The sequence below is a fragment of the Mangifera indica genome, chromosome 6 (genome assembly GCF_011075055.1).
Source record: "Mangifera indica cultivar Alphonso chromosome 6, CATAS_Mindica_2.1, whole genome shotgun sequence".
Classification (NCBI taxonomy): domain Eukaryota; kingdom Viridiplantae; phylum Streptophyta; class Magnoliopsida; order Sapindales; family Anacardiaceae; genus Mangifera; species Mangifera indica.
This window is the reverse complement of record NC_058142.1, coordinates 5154642-5172373: the sequence shown is the minus strand read 5'-3', so window position 1 is coordinate 5172373 and position 17732 is coordinate 5154642. Positions and strand designations below refer to the sequence as shown.

Genomic DNA, 17732 nt, shown 5'->3' with positions numbered 1-17732 from the left:
TGTTTAATTGTAAAACGCTTTTATTTATCTTGACAAAAATACCCTATTATAAAATAACTCATTTAAAGATAGATTAATTGTATTGTAATATATAATTAACCTTATAAATAGGTTGTTTGAATTGGGCAAACCCGAAGGCTAATTGTTTGGCTTGAAGAAAATTTTTTGAGTGGGATCTTATTCATTATAGATTAATTTAAACAAATATTTTGTTTAATAGATATTTTTAGCTTGGATTGAATAAAGATTATTTACACCTAAAGTTTGATTAGGCGAGAAATTTTGAGCTTAATCAAGATTGATTAAGAGATTGGTTTTGTTGTTTGTTTGTTTGTTTAATGATTATAGGTCGGGGTTACTGAATCATTTCATGTATTCGTAGGGTATGATTATAATATCTTTGGCTTAAAATTGTTTGCTCAAAGCTTGAATAGTGAGGCTTAACTCAATAGCCTGATTGTTAGATCTACCCGTAAATCAAATTCAGTTTACCTTTTTACTATAATATCTCTTTAAACCCTAAACTTTAAACCTATTAAAAAAAAATCAACCATAAGGCAATATGCGTAGACAACGTTAACTGTTAAGTAGACAGACGGAGGTTTCTTTTTTCAATTATCGATTTTGGGCCCAACATAAGCCCCGCCGATAATCTAAGCCTCAAGACAGAACCCTAATTCAAGCGCTTTGAGTTCCTTCAAACACATCTCCAACTCCGCACCGTGTCGCCGGCCACTGATTTGTACGCGCCTCTGGTAGAAATAGAGATGGCAGAAAGGGAGGCAAAGCCGTTAGCATATATATCAGAGACTGTGTTGAAGAAAAGGAAAAGTACTGAATCTTTGGCGCTCACGAGAAAAGCTCAGCTAGAGTTGGGAAAATATGGACAGAATAACAATAAGAAAAAGAAGGTTGAGGATATTAAAAGACCTGAGGAATTTATCAAACAGTTTAGAGCGCAGGTAACCTTCTAACATTCTGTTTTATTTTTAAGGCTTTTTTATTGAATATCTGGTGTTTTCAGCGTAAATTTTTTTCACTTGAGTTGGCATAGTGTTTAAATTGATAATATGGTGAATGTGTTGCTTGTGTGAGAGAAAATAATGGACAAAGCACGTTGCCTTTCGGAAAGTGTTCTCATAGTAGCTCTAGTCTTTTGTAATTATTTTTTTAATTTGTGAGATTTCCATAATTTTTTGCCAGGATTGAAGAACTATGATAGTCTCAAATAAACTGCTATTGTTTTATTTGTCTTGCATAACTTTTTGTGTTTGCCCATTTTTGTATGCAGTAAAATGATTAGTGTAACTATGGTCTGATATTAACAATTATTAACTTATGTATCTGCATAGGAACTGGACCTTATCAGAATGAAACAGAGGGGAAAAGGGGCCAAATCAGCTCTTGTGAAGCCAAAATCTAAGTTGCTTTTTATCATACGCATACAAGGGTAGGTTGCATTCTATTGTGATTTACCTGAAATTATATATGCTTTGTATTGTTAGGGTTCTGATATCTCAATATCATTATATTCAGGCAAAATGACATGCACCCAAAAACTAGGAAGATCCTGTACAAACTAAGATTGACAAAAATCTTCAGTGGTGTCTTTGCCATGTCTAGTGAAGGCATATTACAACAGCTGCAAAAGGTGGAGCCATACGTCACTTATGGGTAAGACAAGCAAACATCACTTTCCATTATTTTGTGATATGATCTTATGGATGTTCAGTGTGAGGAGCAAACAACGAACACATGCTGCAGCCCACGAAACTGTGTGATAATGAAACTGCATAACTCTTTTATCTTATTTTCTATTACCCTTAATTAGGTAACAAGAAGAGCACTCTCTGTTGAAGGATACAACTATGATCAAGTTCTACCAATATAATTAATTTAAGCTTCTTGGTTTTTGTACTTGATGTGGGAGTACTGCTGGTGTTGATGGATCAATAGCTTTCGTTCCTTCAATCAAACTGCTTATACAGGAAATCATTTTTTAAGTTTATCATCTTAAATTTCCCAATGCAAATAATTTTTAAAAAACTTGCATATCTGTGGAGTAATAATAAGCCCTTAGGTGTCAATTACACATAGGTTTAAGTCAATGTAGATGGTATATTGTTGGTTTTTCTTGGGTATTTCACTCAGCATTAAGCGGCTATAACCTCCTTGGGCTCACTTTTACCACCCAATAACCACTTTGTATTACCTTGCATTTCCATTGTCTCTTAAGAATGTCAATTAACTTGTGCTTTTCTAAATTTTTTAATTGCTATAATTAGGGTTGGATTCGAGCCTAGCCTCGGTTTACATATAGCTGAGCTTGAGTTTGAGCTCGAGCTGGTGAAAGCCAAGCTCGAACTCGGCTTGTTTTTCGTTATTAAAACGACGTTGTTTTAATATATATAGGTCAAAACAACATCGTTTTGTATCAAAATTTTTAATTGGAAAATTTGGCGAGTAGCTTGAGCTCGAACTTGACCGAGCTCGTATAGGGCTGACTTGTTTCGGGCACGTTTGAGTTGAGCTCGAGCTCGAATGGAGCTTAGTTCGAGTCCAGCCCTAGCTATAATGTTGTCAATATTGTATTGATGATATTTTTCCCTTAATATTTGTACTTGTAGATACCCTAATCTGACAAATGTGAAGGAGTTAATTTACAAGAAGGGATATGCGAAGATAGAGAAACAAAGAATTCCTCTGACGGATAATAACATTATTGAACAGGTAATGTATTTTGCTCAAATGTTCATTTCCTTTGTATTCCTACCCATATATTAATCTTTGCATGACTCTCTCTACTTATTTTTTCCTAGACTTCTGTAATTATTTAGTGTCTTATTGCATTGTTAAAATTTGGCAGACATTGGGGAAATATGGCATGATTTGCATTGAAGATTTAATTCATGAGATTGCCAATGTTGGTCCACATTTTAAGGAGGTGATCAAATTTTTGGGGCCTTTTCTACTTAGCAAACCAGAAGGAGGACTGCTGGGGAAGAAACAAAGATTCAAGGATGGCGGAGAGTCTGGAAACCGTGAGGATCAAATCAATGATTTAATCAGTAAAATGAATTAGTATCAAGAATACATGGACACTCTGAGGATGAAATCAATGATATAATGACGAAAATGTCTAACAGTTATACCTCAAATGACCTGCAATGTCCTGTATTCCAAATTTTGAAGCTATTTTTCCAATTTAATTTTGCTTGCGAGTAATAGTAATATCAGAAACCATTCATGTCAGTTACCACCTTATGCCTATGATTGCCTTTAGCTTTGTTGTCATTGTCAATATGAGATCAAGATTTATAGGATTTTGGAGGAAATTTGACATAGGAGATTACATCTCAATCCTTTACACATATATTACAAACTCAATACTTCACCCATTCCCAAAGTCTCTAGCCTGACTATCATACATTTATTTGATACAACCATCAAACTTATTCGTTTCTTATTCTTTCTCTGTCTTTGTATGTACCACTGATATAGAGCAGTTGTTTCCATCTTGTCACCTTCTGAAGCTTGCTGCTGAAGTAGGCCTTTCATGACTTTCACCTTCTGTGTCTGGTAGTTTGACTGCAGTATAGCATCCCGCGCCACATAGTGCTCCTAGGATTGGAGCCGTTAGATACACCCATATGGCCTTATAATTGTTTGCCGCAACAGCCGGACCCAAAGTTCTCACTGGATTCATTGAACCACCAGTAGAAGGTCTGCAAGGTAACACAAGAAAATAATTTTCAACTGATCATAGTAATAGTTTGAATAATATTTTGCATATAAATTTTTGAATATATAAAATATGTAAATAATTTGTTATTATATGATTAAATATTATTTTATTTTTTAATTAAAATTCATTAAATCACATTATGATATGTGTCTGTGAGTCAGTTTATAATCTCAAAAATTTATGCGCATGGTCTTGGTGGTACAGCTTTCACCATTCTCATTCACCGGATCTAGACTGCAGAATTGTAGAATGGTCCTGAACGAAGTCTTTTTAGTCAATAGTGATTTCAGAAGCCTTTTTGACTTAAAAATCGCTTTTCACAGAACATTTACTAAATACTTTAATTAAAAACTGTAAAATAAATTTAAAAAACGTTTATCATAATTTGAAAAGGTCTTGATAAACTACTGTCTACAGAAAATAAATTAAAAGTTATTTGATAAAATATGAAAAAGGTCTCATAAAATGAAAGTGTGAAATGCAATACCCGGCTATGAGAATGTTAAGAGCCACAGTAGCTCCCACAGCTATTCCTGCAAGCTCCCCCACCTGCGTAAACATCACAGTTGCAGAGACATCTTCACATTAATTAGTCTTAATTTCATCAAAATCATTTCCTCAACATGGTAATTGACAACTAAATTATAAGAGATTTAATTAGTTACAGTTCAGCTCTCAAGCTCGATTAAATGGAGGGTCAGAGGAGGGTAAGAAAGGTGGTTTTGAAAGTTTGGTGAGGTATCACTAAAAGTTGAAACTGTCTGGATGCTGTGGGGTCATTTTAATTGGTTTTGGAGGGATGCGGACAAGTGTGCGTCAGGTAAATTATTGTCAGTGGCATTTAATGAATACCACTGGGTGGAAACTTGCCCGGACGCCAACTTTCTTTTCTTGAATTTTGCCTCTTAAGTTGCATGTGCAGTAAATTACATTTTCCGGCCCGATGTTTGGCGTATAAACTTTGCACCTTTAGTTGCCACACTTGGGGAGGGACAATGTTATTTTTTCTAAAATAAAAGAAATAGAGAGACTCGTGTCTCTTGCTTGCATAATCCACGGGAGGGCCGTCTAGTTCGGGAGCGATCAAAGAAAGAGAAAAGGGAGACTCAAATAATAATTGATTGAACGGCAAGCATGCACTTACAGCCCGAGTGTCGGTTGCCACGGCGGTGACGACAAACATAAGATTGAATCCGATAATAAACTCCAAAGCAAAAGCTTTCCCATATGCGAATCCTTCTGCAGGCACTGTCACTCCCCCTCCCATGAACGGATGAAATATCCCTTTCAGTGCAAATGATGAGCATAATGATGCCGCTACTTGTGCTCCTATATATACTGGAACCTGCAAACATTGACCATAAATGAAATCGAATTTAAGTCTTCAACAATTAGAAATGAAAGGTGAAGAATTGTAGTTTATATATGTGTTTACGTTTTTCCATGGGAAATGCTTTAAGGCAGCAAAGGCGATGGTGACACCGGGGTTGAGATGGGCTCCGGAAATGTGGCCGATGGACAATATGATGACCATGACAGCGAGACCGGTGGAGCTGGCGCAGCCGAGTAGGGTTTCCACCCCTTTTGTTTTTTGGTTCACAATGGCTGTGGCTGTCCCCGCAAACATGAGTATAAATGTGCCAATGAATTCAGCCCCTACCTGAAATCAATACACCAAAATATTAAGCTAAAAGACTTCTCACTTGAGAATCCTTAGACATTATATATTACAATAAAACTATATTTATCATATAAGTGATTTTAAATTAATAAAAAATAATATTCAATCAATATATATCAATTTGTGTAATGGATATGTATAGTATTACTCTATATATTACACCACCTTTCTTGCAAGAGAGACAGGAGGGGGAACAAGGAATGAGATTGAGCAAGAGACAGGAGGGAGTCTCCCTTCTTCCATGGCCCATTCTTCAACACCGAAGCACCTGCATGGACTTGTGAGAAATGATCTTCTTCCATTTCCAAAGCCATCTCTCTCTCCTTCGAACCCACCAAACAGAGGAGCACCAGGAGTGCCTGGTGTGGCTGGTGCTGAAGAAATTGATGCAACATCCTCTTTCTCCATTATTGCACAAAAATAGAAGAGACAAAGAAGGAGAGAATTAAGGAGATATTTAATTATAATGATGTTTTGGCACTGCCTTTGACTGTACGTTGGAAGAGAAGTGTGAGATCTGTGTTTGTTATTTATAGTAGGAGCAAAAAAAGTAGTTGACTTAGGGAGAATCCCAAGGAAGAAGTAAGTTAGTGGTTGAAACTTAGAAGTGGAGGGTGTAGATGGGGCATTGCAGAAGACTCAGACTTGTTTTATTTGAGAACTTGTAAATGTAATGAAACATTTTAGTTAAATGAAACATGAAAAATGATCCATCTGCCTTTGTCTCTGCCTCTGCTCAGTTTTGTTTTATCCACACATTTCATTGCCTGTTTTCCCTCCATTATTGGTGAAGATAGAAGCTACCCACTCCGTGCATGTGCATGTTCAGTCGAAAGAACGGCTATCTTATCCTTTTGTAAAGATAAGTTTACACATAATTTTATTCAGAAAAATTAATGTGCTCTATTTTGTATCTGGATCAAGATTCTCATTTTATTACTGATAAAAAACCAGAAAGGATTGAAGGAAAGTACTAATTATAATCATGAATGTTACTAATGTTGCTTATTACAATATCCTTGTATTAGTAAATATCAAATCGGTTATGGCTCCCATCTCCCTACGATATTTTTACATAAAATCCAGGAATTGGGTAACTTTTATATTCATTATAGACGACGAATTTGACACCGGATAACATATCATCCTATTGAATATTAACTGGAAGGCTTAAAAATGTGTGTAAATGGGTTTGTGATTGAGAGAAAGAGAAGGTACCATGGGCGCAGGTTGGGAGCCATCACAGGGCTTTGAATGGTGGGACGTTTAAAAGTAAGTGTGTGTGATTATTAGGTTCGTAGATGCAATATTTGTAGTTGGGGATGCTCTAGTTATGAAGCATGCATAATATTGCTGTGATAGCATATTGAAGAGGAGATTACGTAAATCCTATATAAACTGATTGAGAGTTAGAGTCACTTTCCTCATAAGTCTAAGACAAGAGAAATTAATGATTTTAAGTCAAAATGTAGACACTTACAAGGTTGATCCTCAAAACAGTACATCGAGAATACTATATAGACAGGTCAAGAAAATTCATCCTGTGACAAAGGTCAAAGGCCCCTATTTTTGCCTTTAAATATGGAAATGGAAATTTTCCTTGAATGTGTAGTTTCATTTTGCTGGAAAATTGATTTCTGCTGCTTAATTTAATTTGCAGTTCTCAATAGAAATCAGCGCACACATATTTGTGTCTGTGCTGATCCTCGACACATTTAAAAAATGTTGTTCATAAGAAAGTTTTAAAACAGAACCCATATTAACAAGACAATTACACGTACAATTAACTACTACTACTACTAATAATAATAATATAGATGACGTGTTATTTTAGTTCAATTAAAAATAAAAACTTTTTCCTATTAAAGTAAAACCTACTCTAGCTAAGAAAAATGTTTACATATTTAATTATATGTTCAAAAATATATAAACAAGACATTACTTTATTTAAATTTATTGCCATAAGGTAGACAAATATCCATTAATAGAGTAATTAATAATTGCTACTTAGGTGATCAAATAAAAGAAATATTATACTTCAGCAAAGAAATATTTGCTCCAAAAGGCTTCTTTTTTTTTAATTTCCACCGTAGCTTCCTTTGCACTAGGGCTGTTTGGCTCGAATCATATATAGTTGAGCTCAAACTCGTCAAACTTGTGAAAGTCAAACTCAAACTCAATTTGAATTCGGTCTAACTCGTTTTTCGTTATTAAAATGACATCATTTTAATATATATTGGTTAAAACGACGTTGTTTTATATCAAAATTTTTAATTAAAAAATCTGACAAGTAGCTCAATTCGAGTCCAACCTACTTTGCACCAAAGAATTGAATAAAGAAAAATTGGCTTCAGAAGTGCTTAAAGATATATTTGTTTATTAATGCAAAAACTTTTTGATAATCTATTAATATTTGTAAATAAATAAATAAATATATATATATATATATATATATATATATATATATATATATATATATATATATATATATATATATATATATATAAACACACTCAGTTTTGCTAGGGAGCCTATATATATTATTTTTAATATCTACATTATAATTATAATTATTTTTTTAATCAGGGGTAGGTGGAGATCAATCCCCTTCTCTTTTCTTTTTCTTCTTAATTTTTTTTTTTTTAAATTAATGAGCGATGGTGATTTAAAGAAACTAAGCTTAGTCAGTTATGTGTGGCACCCTTATAACCCTTGATTAATACATGTATGATAGGACAGGATGATTAATTTCATAATATCACATTAAAATATTGTTCAAAACATACAAGAGTCAAGATGTGGATCAGAGAATCTTTGATTATGATCAATTAAATTACGCACTTTTATTAACAAAATCACCCATAAAATTTTGTTCGATTTATGCTTAGTTGTCGATTGATTCTTAATTAGTTGTTCCATTATCAAATTAATTAATATTCTGTAGTTTTTTTTTTACTCAAGATTCCAGACCCTTCAAAAGCTATGGTTCAACGAAATGGTGACCAACCAATATGGAAAAAAAATTAAAATATTCAAAAGTAAAATTTTTATTTATTTATTTTTATAGATATTATTACAAAATAGTTATTAATATATTTCAATTAAGCCTAAATTGAAGGATTATAACTAAGAGTAATATTATCTGTACGTATTTTAAATATATAAATAAATATATATTTATATATATTATCATGAGATTAAAGATTATTTTATCGTTAATTCAAAATTATTCAATCATTTGATAATATACATCAAATATATATTTACTTATGTACATAAAGTGGATGCATATGGGTTTATTTTATAACTAAATAGTATTAGTTTCGTGTTAAAATAGTTCTTCTTGTAAAGTATGGCCAGAAGACTTTTTCCCACCCAAGGTTTGTTAAAAAATAAAATTAGTATCCGTTAAGTATGAAAAAATCAAACTCTCATTCATGGGTTGTTAAAATTAATAGATTTAGTTAATTTTAGAGATAAAATTTTGATTTAACTATAATTTATTAAAAAAATAAATTTTTTTATTATTTCCTTCTTTGATTTAGAAAATTAATAATTTTTCCTATGACTGAATTTTGAAAAGTTATATTTCTCTTCTAAGGTTTTATTTTCAACCAAATTTCTCTAGTGGCGGAATCTGACATCATCTCTCTCTCTCTACCACCGAGGATCACCCTCCCAATAAAATATCTCTCTCTAAGACAATATCATACGAAGACGACGTCTTTGTCATAGATGCTCAAAGGCTCAGAGTTTGGGTTTTCAACAAATCTTGAGTGGGAATAATACTTTTTCAGTTGCCAAGATGCATTGCTTTCTTCATCTTCTTTTACTGTGATCTGGTTAGAATGATTTTTTGTATTTTTTTAACTCTAGGGATGATTTTACCCGAAAATAAACATATTTTCTTAATTTTAATAATTTATAAATAGATATTTAATTTTTTAAAATTTTATAGGTGAGAGTTTGTGAATACACAAAACTTCAAGGTCAGGGGGGGGGGGAAGGAGTTTAATTTTTTTAGTAGTATTGATTAAATGACGATTTTATCTCTAAAACTAATATATTTTGTTAACTTTAACAATTTATAGATAGATATTTGAGTTTTTAAAATTTCACAGATAAGAGTTTGAGAATACACTAAACCTTAGGTGGGAATAAGTCTTTAACTTTTTTTTTTTTTTTGGTCTACATAGATAATAGTACTACAGTATGCTTTACATAAACAATTACAAATCTTTTATTTCATCTAAAGAAAAATTTTAAAAACAAATAAGAAGACCTTAATCACCTTACATACAACTGATAATTCTTCATGATGGAATTGTGAAAGACTTCAGAAGAGACACAATGAATCTGTATGAGTATCCAATTACTGATGGCGCTATGAAGAAGAAACAAAGTGGTGGGGCAACTCAAACCCTAAATTCTCATTGTTCATCATGTTGTCTTTCACTGAGTGTTCCGGTGTGCGATTCTGCTTGGATCACTTGGTCACCCTAAATTCTCATTGTTCATCATGTTGTCTTTCACTGGGTGTTTCGGGGTGTGATTCTGCTTGGATTACTTGGTCACCTTCATCACACTTCATGCTTAGAGTTTAAAGCCATTTATGAGTAATAAGAAAACTCAATCACGTAATGATATATTATTTGTATATATAAATTTTATATATATATATATATATATATATATATATATATATATATATATATATATATAAAGGATTACTCATTAAAAATAGTTCATACTTTGTCAAATCCATGTTTTTTCGCAGTTTAGTTTATATGGTATTTTTAATGACTAATGATTCAAAAAAACTGAGGCGTGAAGCCTCACCCACTTGAATGCATGAAAATCGTGCAAATATATGTAGATTAATCATTGATTGACAAAAATATATATATGACTGTTTTGTTAATTTGTCTAGGTTAGATGAAGATTAATCATTGGATGAGAAGACTCTACCAAGAATAAGAGAAATTCCATGAGGGAAAACTACAAGTCAATAAAAAAAAAAAAATACTCAGCATACATCGGCCGAACCACAACGTGATTAGTGGGGCCTGATTTGAGTTCAACCGTTACTTTGAAAATGAATGTATTATATCAAATAAATAAAATTTTAAATTTAGTAACTAATTTTATAGTTATTACATATTGAACCAACCAGTTTAAACAAGTGAAACTTTAGATTCAGTAGTAAACCTCATAATCACTATATCGGATTAGTTAAGAGTTTAATCTTGAAATTTTATTGGTGGGATTTAAACTCTTACTTTTATATTCTAAATCTTTTTTGAAATATTGTTGATGAGATTTAAATTTTTATTCTTATATTCTAAATCTCTTTTAAAATGTTATTGGTAGAATTTAAACTTTTACTTTTACATTTTAAATCTTTCTTAAAATATCGATGTTGAAATTTAAACTTTTACATTTGTATGATCTAAATCTCTCTTTTGAAAAAAAGTTGGTATAACTTTTGCGGGATAAATGATGGGTTATTGCTATAAATTCTATTGAATAAACTCAACATTGCAGCCATCACTCATGTTAAGGGAATAGACAGGCTCGCTGGTATGATAAGAAAATCAGATCTAATGTCATTTCGGAATCATCATCCATTTCAATTTATTCATGGAGATGAATCTCCATCCACACACACAAGGGAGAAAGCACTGGTTCTGCCTTCCCCTACCCCAACTTAATTTTTTACATATCTATATATATATATATGCTCCACCATTGCTTCAGAACTAAGAAGCTTTCATCGAGAGACTTGCATATAGAGGATTTATTATTTGATGGACCCATTAATTTCCTTTTCATCAGCTCTAAGATTTGTCACTTAGTACATTTTGTTTTATCTTTTTACTATTCCGCAAGAAATATTTCAATAGCTGGTAGTAAAACCTCCACTCTAAATTGTTTTTTTTTTTTATAAACTTTTTTAGGGTTTTACAAATACAATAGAAGTTTAAACTCAGAATTTTTACTTATAAATTTTAATATTCTATCAATTTTATTAATTTTAATTCAAATATATTTGCATTAAGGTTTGTTTTAACTCTAAATTGTTCTTTTTTTTTTTTTTTAGATGTTTTGACAATATATGAATAATTAATGTCCTTCCTATTCTTATGGTTGTAAAGTCTCTGTCATATTGTGCCAGAGGATTATAATTGTTAAGTCACTTAAAGCACTCAAAATGAATCGTTGCAATCTTTCTTTTCTTATCAAAAATAAAAAAAAGGGTGGTAAATTATAATTACATTCCATACCTTTGCTTCTAGCCTTTCTCGAAGTTTCACTGAAGTTATGAGAAGTGTTATTTTTGTATAAGAATTTTCTATTATTTATCATTCAAACTATTTGATAAACAAAAAAAATTTGGTCACTCTAACTATTAGAAAGACTATGTTAAGTGAAAATAATAGCTAGTGGTGTAAATTCTTCTACGAGTCTTGTCATAAAGTAGTGAAAGGCAATGCATACGTTAAGGCTAGCTCTCGAGCACAGAATAAATTTTCTGAAGAGATTGGTGATTAATAAAAGTGATAGTATAGTATGGATCTATAAGTTGCCAGGCATAAGGATTATCTTTTGCTTAATACCACTGATCAAATCAATCGAGAATAATGGTGGGTGTGACAAAGATTATAATATATGGTTGAATCCATCAAACTATAGGGGAGAACAATCAGAACATGAGAGGAAAAAGGCTATAAATTATGAAGGGTCACAATTAAATTCCTTTTCATACATGTGAACCGTGAACGTGATTGTTGATTCACTTGGCTTGTCTTTTTTCTTTTTTAAAATGAATTTAGGGTTGCTTGGCAAGAACTTTCATCTTCTTTGTTTCATCGTTTCCGCATACAATGAAGCTTCTAATAGTTTGAATAATAATGAACAAATACTTCAAATATAAAAAAGTTCAAATCTCTTATAATGATATTCAAAAATTTTAAACCTAAGATTTTATCTGTTCGATGATTAATTCAGTTTTAAATAAATAATCCAACTCAAATAAGATTTTTTCATTATAAAAAAAAATAAAAATAATATCAAGTGTAATAGTCTCTTGTGATGGCAAAAAGAGTTAATTAATAAATAAAACGAATTTAAAGGAAAAATAAGATGTACTTTTTTATGAATTTTGTGTATTTTTTAAATATTGAAAATAATTAAAAAATTAAAAATAAATCATTATTTGACATATTTGTCTAAAAACACATAATAAACGAAAAATTGCAGACAATAAAAAATTTCAGATGGGCCTTTGAAATTTTTTGTTTTGTAAGAATCAAAACAAAAAACTTATACAAGTATTTATCACATATTTTATGAGAAAGAAAAAATAAAAAATAAATAATGAATAAATTTTTTTGTTAATTAAAATAATGAATAATTTGATTAATAACAAGACCATAATTTACCTTTATCATTGACTCATCTCCATAATAATAATCATGGTCAGCAATTCCACCAAATAAAAACTATTGGCGTGATATAAAATTGAATAATTATCTATTAAAAAATTTTGAATTAAAAAATAAATAAATTATTTAATCATCTAATCACAGCTATACATATTAATTTGTATATATAAATTAATAAGAAAATATTAGTATATTTATTTATTTTATAAAATTTAAGGAGACAAGAGCAAAAGATAACAAAATTTTGGCCACAATTTATTAATTAAAAGGTAAGAAAAAATTACCTTAAGAAGAAAAAGGAAAGGACGAAATTTTAATTAAAATCATAACGGCCAGCTAGCACAAGGACACGTTTGAAGTTACATTTGCCTCCCACAAGCACTTTGTGGCTTGTCAAAATTCTGATAATAGCACAAAGACCAAAAGGCTTATTCCCGTCAATCAGGCGTTTGAAAATTTAAATATTTACTTATTAGTTATTTAAATTAATAAAATTTGTTAAATTTAATAGTATAATTATTATTTAATTAATAAAATAAAAAAATAAAATACTATCTCATTTTCTCACCATAATTTTAAAAACTCATAATTTCTCCCGATCTAAGTCTTAAAAAATTATATTTTTTATTTTAGAATTTATTTTTCTTTCTTATATTTTTCGGTCACCAGAATCCAGTCAACGAACCACCTTCTTCAGCTCAATCTCTCTCCCTCCCAACACTCTATCTCTTTCTAACTCGTTGTATCTCTTGTCTCCACAAATCAATTGCATCTTCATCGAACTGGCTGAATTTTCATCTCACAAATCAACATCTTCATGCAATTTTGTCATCATGCATCTTTGTTGGCTTGTCTCCACGAATTGTTTGATCTTCGGTTCATGCCAAACCAGACTCTTCTTCTTCGCGGAAATGCATGACAAAGATGCAATCGATTCATGGAGACGAAAGATGTAGTCGATCAATGAGAAAGAACACCAGGATGAAGAGAGACTGGGCTAAGGAAAGAGGCCTATCATTTGAATTCTAGTGGTTAGAAAATGTAAAAAAGAAAAATAAACCTTAAGAGGAAAAATATAATTTTTTAAAACTTAAGTTAGAGAGAAATTATGAGTTTTTAAAATTAGGAGAATGAGATAAATTTTTTTTTTTTTAATTTTACTGGTTAAATAATAATTATACTTTTAATACTAACGTATTTTATTAACTTTAATAATTGATTTTTAGATGTTTGGATTTTTAAAATTTAATGAGTGGGAATTCAATAATGAACCGAACCTTGGGTGAAAATAAGTCTTTCGGCCTAGCACAAATTGGCCAAAAACACAAGTTGACTTATTTTGAATAATTTTAGCCCCACTGAAAAAAATGATGCCAATTTTCAATCATGAGGAGAAATGAAAACCCATTGCTTGTGCTCTGCGGCTTCTCCATTCTCCATTCTTTTAATTGCAATATGATCCCACAAACAATCACTATGCCTAGTACATGCCCTTTATAAAGTTGCTGCCTTCTAATAAAAATAAATTTTGTAGAGTTATTATTACTTACACATTAGGACATATTACCAATCTTTAGTGTTTATAAGTAAGTCATATTATATGTACAAATAAATTATACAAACTCATCCATATAATTTAATATGGTAACATCTGATGTCACATAATCATAAAATATTATATCAGTTTATACAAATAAATTTATAAAATTTGTTTATACTTATAATTTCACTATAAAACATATTCATTCCCTGCGCCTTGACAATTATCAATCAGCAAAATTGATCAGATTCATAATTTTAAAATGTTGAAATTTAAAAAAAATATATATATATATTATATAAGAATTGTTTATAATAATCTTTTGTTTTATCGTATGTGGTGAGTTTGTACATTTCTGTTTAGATTTTTAAATTTGGGTTATGAAAGTCTCATCTTTTGAACTTAAAATTGGTTATTATTTTATGAAAACATATTTTTCAATAGACTAGGGTGTCATGTGGGACTTGAAATTATGAATTTGATTGGAAAATAATAAATTTTTTATGGGTAGAAAATTTAGTGTTTCCAATTAGATTTTTGAATTCCACTTTACAATTTTTAAATTGAAATTGGTTATTAATTAATGAAAAATGTTTTTGTTTACTTCACTGATTTTCTATTCAGTAAACATGAAATATCTAATAAATGTGATCACGCTTTTAGGGTAGGTCATGCCTGCCTATATTGTTCATCAAATAGAGGTGTACTTGGTATACATTGACTGCCCATATTTTCTTGCAGGCCAGACTGGAAACATTGGTAGGACAAACGAAAATCTAAATGAACCGGAATAAGAGTACCATGAGAAGGCCATGTCTTTGAGCAGGATGTTTTGAGGAGAAGACAAGCTACACATGTTTTTGTTGAAAGTTTGCTCCTGCCTCTCTATGTAGGCCTCTAATGATGATTTAATGGCCCAATGGTGTTTTGTCTTAATATATAGTTCAAAAATATTATACTTAATATTTGATTTTGAGAAGTTAGTGGCATTAAAGATCTTTTTGTCAAACTTTTTTGTATTCTACTATTTCTGTTGTTTTATAAATGAACCTTTTATGAGTTTTTTTTTTTTTTTTTTTTTTTTTGAGGGAGAAAGAAGAGGCCTAGCACAAGATACTGCAGTTAGAAAAACGGTTGCATCAAAAACAGAAACTGGATATGGGAATTGAAGACTTGAGAGGCAAAATGCAGGCGATAGCATGAAGATGCAGACGATGCCGCAGTGCAGGTGATGAAAGAGGTGAATGAAGAGTTGGCAGAGAAAGTTGAGGATTTGGGTTCTTTGGAGGAATTAAATCTAACTCTTATCACCAAAGTGCTTCAGAAAAATGATGAGCTACAAGAAGCACATAAAAGAGTTAAGTCAGGTATCCCTAATTACACTCCTTCAATGATATCTTGTTGATCAAATGGCTTAAGCCTAATCAAGGGAAATTTAACAAGTGGGTATGTGGCAAGCATGGTGGCCAAAGCAAACGGTCAAGATGCCCCATTGAGGCATATCTGTACTCCAAAATATTAGTGACTACTTGTTAAGGGATAAAGGATTTAGAAAGTCAATGGAAAAGGTGAGGGATTTTTGGGTTATTTTTTCAGAAAACCAACCAATAAGAAGTCACCAGTATCTATTTTCACTAAATATTTAGTAGTAAAACCAACCAATTACAGATAAATTACAACCAATAACCCCAGTCACTATGTTATCTGTAATTTACCTGCAGGGGAGGTCAATTATTTCCCATTATAAATGCGGTGAAATAGTAAAGAATATAACATAGTGACTCGGGTTAAATTTCCCCCAATCACTTGATTTGGAGAAGTATAATATTTTGAAGCCATAATAAATCTCCATGTTACTTTACGGAGAGACTTCAAATATACGTACATAGAACATATATGTATGACTTGTAATGTAAAAAATCTAAGGTCATTATAAATTAAATGAACTCCAAGTGGGAAAATAAAGACAATCACAGAGATCTTCTCTATTATTGTAAGTCATATAGAATGAAACATAACAGAAATAAATTTATGCAAATCCAAGAAATGCAATAGTCCATCACAATTATGTTTAAAATCCCAGAAACATACCAACAATAAACTTCAATGTGGGGGAAAATGTAATATTAGGATTACAATCTAAACTACCAGACATACCTATAGCAATGCAGAGTTAATTCCAAACCTCAAGCAAGCGATCTCCCCATCATAGAGCACGGCCTGCCAGTGTAGCCTGTAACCCAGAGAGATCTCCACAATAGATGCTGCAAAGAAGTTTCATATGTTCTCATGGATCACACATTAATAGCCGTTGAATTTCTACTCCCTTCAAAACTGGCCGGTGACCATTGGCCAGACAAAATTTCCATGCAACCTTACCTAGTAAGACAAGATATTATTCATGGCATTCAATGAACAAAGAAAGGTTCTGCTTATTGTCAGTAAAACTACCAATCAAGCCATTTCATCACAGTGTGGCTACTAAAATATAATATATGATCAAAAGAGAGAAAAAGCCACACATTGCATTTCTAGAACACAAACATAGAGTCCAGATAATGTTCATAGACAAGAAAATTCTATGAACTTACATGAAAATACTAAAAGCTTAACAGAGAGATTGAACTTAAAAAAGGGTTAGTGGTTTAAAGAACATACTACGAATCCTAGCAACTTAAGTACAAACTGATGTGAGAGCAGCTAATACTTATAGCGATTGGACAAAGGAATGGGTTGTCATTTGAAACAAGAGATGGTTAATCAATTGAGACTCCATAAACAAAAGTTTAAATAGAAGGGGGCTAACATCACTTTTTCATAAGAGAAACAAGCATACTAAACAAGAATGAGAAAAGAAACTTCCCTTTAATATATGCAAATTTGACTATCAAAACATAAAAACCATACCATACTTGATGGTTGCTCCAACCGATCGGATACAAAGAAAAGTCAATCTAAAACACAATCAATAAGAAATTCTTCAACTGAGACATACAAAATAAGTACAAAAAACATAAAACACCAAGTTACGGATAAAAAAGACAAGAACTTCTGCTCTCTATAAAGTTCAACTTCAACAATCAAACTCCTAAAGCAAAAGTATTATTTTGGAGAGAAAGTTTATAATTTACTTCAGACTAGCAAATATGCTGCATCATACCATTGTTTGTTCAATCTGCTTTGACTCTTATGCATGTAATTTGCTGCTCCTTTCATAATAGGTATTAAGTGCAACAAAATGCACAAATTAATAAACTAGACTGAACAGAAAGCCAGGAGAAAATTCTACAGTTATGCTACAAAAAGGTAATTAACAGAAGA

The 17732-nt window shown here is 31.3% G+C and overlaps 2 protein-coding genes across 2 annotated transcripts; one reads left to right on the top strand and one right to left on the bottom strand.

Moving 5' to 3' along the window:
• Positions 1 to 600: 600 nt before the first annotated feature.
• LOC123217972 (60S ribosomal protein L7-1-like) lies at positions 601 to 3252 on the top strand. The gene is made up of 5 exons (XM_044639086.1): positions 601 to 962; positions 1353 to 1450; positions 1537 to 1674; positions 2628 to 2730; positions 2867 to 3252. The coding sequence occupies exons 1-5, from the start codon at positions 768 to 770 to the stop codon at positions 3080 to 3082; spliced, it is 750 nt and encodes a 249-aa protein (XP_044495021.1). The 5' UTR covers positions 601 to 767; the 3' UTR covers positions 3083 to 3252.
• Positions 3253 to 3284: 32 nt separating this feature from the next.
• Positions 3285 to 6122, bottom strand: LOC123217971 (aquaporin NIP6-1-like). Its single transcript, XM_044639085.1, has 5 exons — positions 5592 to 6122; positions 5181 to 5405; positions 4890 to 5090; positions 4233 to 4294; positions 3285 to 3725 (listed from the first exon to the last, which is right to left on the bottom strand). Exons 1-5 carry the CDS (start codon positions 5832 to 5834, stop codon positions 3521 to 3523), a joined length of 936 nt encoding a protein of 311 aa, XP_044495020.1. The 5' UTR covers positions 5835 to 6122; the 3' UTR covers positions 3285 to 3520.
• Positions 6123 to 17732: the final 11610 nt, after the last annotated feature.